The 4,878-nt window shown below is 43.2% G+C and overlaps 1 protein-coding gene across 1 annotated transcript in view; it reads left to right on the top strand.

Annotated features, from left to right (window-relative positions):
- Positions 1-2,279: 2,279 nt before the first annotated feature.
- Positions 2,280-4,878, top strand: part of LOC144955689 (ubiquitin carboxyl-terminal hydrolase 39-like) — a gene marked incomplete at its 5' end in the record, with an annotated part of 5,801 nt that continues 3,202 nt past the window's right edge. Inside the window, one exon of the mRNA XM_078885840.1 lies at positions 2,280-2,422. Coding sequence (XP_078741966.1) covers positions 2,280-2,422 — 143 coding nt within the window. The remainder of the gene's footprint in view (positions 2,423-4,878) is intronic.

The raw sequence follows: 4,878 nt of genomic DNA, 5'->3' as shown, positions 1-4,878 counted from the left end.
ACAAGACCTACAAAAAAAACTAATAAAAAACCTTACAAAACCTTTAAAAAAAACTCTACAAAACCTTTAAAAAACTTTTAAAAACCTAAAAAAAACAAAAAAAACAAAAAAAAACCCTAAAAAACCTTTACAAAACCTAAAAAAAACAAAAAAACCTTGAAAAAAAACCTAAAAAAAACATACTAAAATCTTTTAAAACCTTTAAAAAAAACCCCTAAAAACCTTGAAAAAAAACCTAAACAAATCATTAAAAAAACCTTGAAAAAACCTACAAAAAAAACCTTAAAAAACCCTTTAAATAACCTTTAAAAAAACAAAAGAGACACTGAGACACCTCAACACTGATGCTGCCTGTGTGCCACCATCTCCCCTCCTACAGGAGTACAAGACCTAAAAAAAAACTAATAAAAAACCCTAAAAAACCTTTTAAAAACCTTTTAAAAAACCCTACAAATCCTTTAAAAAACTTTTAAAACCCTAAAAAAAACAAAAAAAACCTACAAAAAAACCCTAAAAAACCTTGCAAAAAAAACATACTAAAATCTTTTAAAACCTTTTAAAAAAACCCTAAAAAACCTTGAAAAAAAACCTAAACAAATCATTAAAAAAACCTTGAAAAAAACCTACAAAAAAAAGCAAAAAAAACCCTTTAAAAACCTAAAAACAAAAGAGACAGAGAGACACCTCAACACTGATGCTGCCTGTGTGTCCCACCATCTCCCACCTCCTACAGGAGTACAAGACCTACAAAAAAACTAATAAAAAACCATAAAAAACCTTTTAAAAACCTTTTAAAAAAACTCTACAAAACCTTTAAAAAACTTTTAAAACCCTAAAAAAAACAAAAAAAACCTACAAAAAAACCCTAAAAAAACCTTTACAAAACCTAAAAAAAACAAAAAAACCTTGAAAAAAACCTAAAAAAAACATACTAAAATCTTTTAAAACCTTTTAAAAAAACCCTAAAAAACCTTGAAAAAAAACCTAAACAAATCATTAAAAAAACCTTGAAAAAAACCTACAAAAAAAAGCAAAAAAAACCCTTTAAAAACCTAAAAACAAAAGAGACAGAGAGACACCTCAACACTGATGCTGCCTGTGTGTCCCACCATCTCCCACCTCCTACAGGAGTACAAGACCTACAAAAAAACTAATAAAAAACCATAAAAAACCTTTTAAAAACCTTTTAAAAAAACTCTACAAAACCTTTAAAAAACTTTTAAAACCCTAAAAAAAACAAAAAAAACCTACAAAAAAACCCTAAAAAAACCTTTACAAAACCTAAAAAAAACAAAAAAACCTTGAAAAAAACCTAAAAAAAACATACTAAAATCTTTTAAAACCTTTTAAAAAAACCCTAAAAAACCTTGAAAAAACACCTAAACAAATCATTAAAAAAACCTTTAAAAAAACCTACAAAAAAAAAGAGACAGAGAGACACCTCAACACTGATGCTGCCTGTGTGTCCCCCCATCTCCCCTCCTCCTACAGGAGTACAAGACCTACAAAAAACTAATAAAAAACCCTAAAAAAAACTCTACAAAACCTTTAAAAAACTTTTAAAAACCTAAAAAAACCAAAAAAAACCTACAAAATAAACCTAAAAAAAAACATACTAAAATCTTTTAAAACCTTTTAAAAAACCCCTAAAAAACCTTGAAAAAAAACCTAAACAAATCATTAAAAAAACCTTGAAAAAACCTTTAAATAACCTTTAAAAAAACAAAAGAGACACTGAGACACCTCAACACTGATGCTGCCTCTATGCCACCATCTCCCCTCCTACAGGAGTACAAGACCTAAAAAAAAACTAATAAAAAACCCTAAAAAACCTTTTAAAAACCTTTTAAAAAACCCTACAAATCCTTTAAAAAACTTTTAAAACCCTAAAAAAACCAAAAAAACCTACAAAAAAAACCCTAAAAAACCTTTAAAAAACTTTTAAAACCCTAAAAAAACCAAAAAAAACCTACAAAAAAACCCTAAAAAAACCTTTACAAAACCTAAAAAAAACAAAAAAACCTTGAAAAAAACCTAAAAAAAAACATACTAAAATCCTTTAAAACCTTTTAAAAAAAACCTAAAAAACCTTGAAAAAACACCTAAACAAATCATTAAAAAAACCTTGAAAAAAACCTACAAAAAAACATACTAAAATCTTTTAAAACCTTTTAAAAAAACCCTAAAAAACCTTGAAAAAAACCTAAAAACAAAAGAGACAGAGAGACACCTCAACACTGATGCTGCCTGTGTGTCCCACCATCTCCCCCCTCCTACAGGAGTACAAGACCTACAAGGAGAACTTCCTCAAGAGGTTCCAGATCACGCGTCTGCCCCCCTTCCTCATCTTCTACATCAAACGCTTCACAAAGAACAACTTCTTTGTGGAGAAGAACCCGACCATCGTCAACTTCCCCATCACGTGGGTCGCCCGCTCGCTCGCTCGCCCGCACGCTCGCCCGCCCGCTCGCTCGCTCACCCGCCCACTCACCCGCTTATTCGCTCACTCGCTCACCCACTCGCTCACTCGCCCACTCGCCCGCCCGCTCGCTCGCTCACCCGCCCACTCGCCCGCTTATTCGCTCACTCGCTCACCCACTCGCTCACTCGCCCGCACGCTCGCCCACTTGCTCGCTCACCCGCTCACTCACCCGCTTATTCGCTCACTCGCTCACCCACTCGTTCACTCACCCACTCACTCACCCGCTCACTCGCTCACTCACCCACTCACGCTCGCTCACTCGCCCGCTCACTCACTCGCCCACTCGCCCGCCCGCTCGCTCGCCCGCTCACTTGCTCACTCACCCACTCACCCACTCACACGCTCACTCGCCCGCTCACTCACTCGCCCACTTGCTCGCTCGCCCGCTCGCCCATCCGCCCGCTCACTCACCCGCTCGCTCGCCCACCCACTCACCCATCCGCTCGCTCACTCACTCGCTCATTTGCTCACCCACTCGCTCACCCACTCGCTCACCCGCTCATTCACTCGCTCGCTCACTCGCTCGCTCACTCACCCGCTCACTCGCTCACCCGCTCGCTCGCTCACCCACTCGCTCGCTCACTCACCCGCTCACTCGCTCACCCGCTCGCTCGCTCACCCACTCACTCACTCACCCGCTTATTCGCTCGCTCGCTCGCTCGCTCACTCGCTCGCTCACTCACTCGCTCACTCGCCCACTCGCTCGCTCACTCACCCACTCGCTCACTCACTCACTCGCTCACTCGCTCACCCGCTCGCTCACTCACCCACTCGCTCACTCACCCACTCGCTCGCTCACTCGCTCACTCGCTCACTCATTCACTGGTGCAATCGCCCATTCACGGTGAGCGAGCGAGTGGGTGAGTGTGTGAGCGGGTGAGCGAGTGGGTGAGTGAGTGAGTGTGTGAGTGAGTGAGTGAGTGAGTGAGTGAATGAGTGAGTGAGTGAGTGTGTGAGTGAGTGAGTGTGTGAGTGAGTGAGTGGGTGAGTGAGTGAGTGTGTGAGTGAGTGAGTGAGTGTGTGAGTGAGTGAGTGTGTGAGTGAGTGAGTGGGTGAGTGAGTGAGTGTGTGAGTGAGTGAGTGTGTGAGTGAGTGAGTGAGTGGGTGAGTGAGTGAGTGGGTGAGTGAGTGTGTGAGTGTGTGAGTGTGTGTGTGAGTGGGTGAGTGAGTGGGTGAGTGAATGAGTGAGCGTGTGAGTGAGTGAGCGAGCGGGTGAGCGAGTGAGTGAGTATGTGAGTGAGTGAGTGAATGAGTGGGTGAGCGAGTGAGTGAGTATGTGAGTGAGTGAGTGAATGAGTGGGTGAGTGAGTGGGTGAGCGAGTGAGTGAGTGAGTGAGTGAGTGTGTGAGTGAGTGGGTGAGTGTGTGAGTGTGTGAGTGAGTGTGTGAGTGGCTGAGTGAGTGGCTGAGTGAGTGAGTGAGTGACTGAATGACTTAGTGAGTGACTGACTGACTGACTGAGTGAGTGTATGAGTGAGTGACTGAGTGACTGAATGACTTAGTGAGTGACTGAGTGAGTGACTGAATGACTTAGTGAGTGACTGACTGACTGAGTGACTGAGTGACTGAATGACTTAGTGACTGACTGACTGACTGAGTGACTGAGTGAGTGACTGAGTGAGTGACTGAATGACTTAGTGAGTGACTGACTGACTGAGTGACTGACTGAGTGACTGAGTGAGTGAGTGACTGAGTGAGTGTGTGTGTGACTGAGTGAGTGTCACACGTGTTGACTGCAGGAGTGTGGATCTGCGGGAGTACCTGTCGGAGGAGGTTCAGGCCCAGCACACGCACACCACCTACATGTGTGTGGGTGGGTGAGTGAGTGACTGAGTGACTGACTGACTGAGTGACTGACTGAGTGAGTGACTGACTGACTGAGTGACTGACTGACTGACTGAGTGTCACACGTGTCTACTGCAGGAGTGTGGATCTGCGGGAGTACCTGTCCGAAGAGGTGCAGGCCCAGCACACGCACACCACCTACGAGTGTGTGGGTGGGTGAGTGAGTGACTGAGTGAGTGAGTGACTGAGTGTGTGAGTGAGTGTGTGTGTGAGTGACTGAGTGACTGAGTGAGTGAGTGGGTGTGTGAGTGAGTGTGTAAGTGAGTGAGTGGGTGAGTGTGTGGGTGAGTGTGTGTGTGTGTGAGTGAGTGGTGGGTGAGTGGGTGAGTGTGTGGGTGAGTGAGTGAGTGTGTGAGTGTGTGAGTGTGTGAGTGTGTGAGTGTGTGTGAGTGAGTGAGTGTGTGTGTGAGTGAGTGAGTGAGTGTGTGAGTGAGTGAGTGAGTGAGTGTGTGAGTGTGTGAGTGTGTGAGTGAGTGTGTGTGTGAGTGAGTGAGTGTGTGTGTGGGTGTGTGAGTGAGTGAGTGAGTGTGTGTGTGAGTGAGTGAGTGGGTG

Source organism: Lampetra fluviatilis, unplaced genomic scaffold, assembly GCF_964198595.1.
Source record: "Lampetra fluviatilis unplaced genomic scaffold, kcLamFluv1.1 SCAFFOLD_1336, whole genome shotgun sequence".
Lineage (NCBI taxonomy): Eukaryota > Metazoa > Chordata > Hyperoartia > Petromyzontiformes > Petromyzontidae > Lampetra > Lampetra fluviatilis.
The sequence above is the reverse complement of the archived record's forward strand: the minus strand, read 5'-3'. Positions and strand labels throughout refer to the sequence as shown.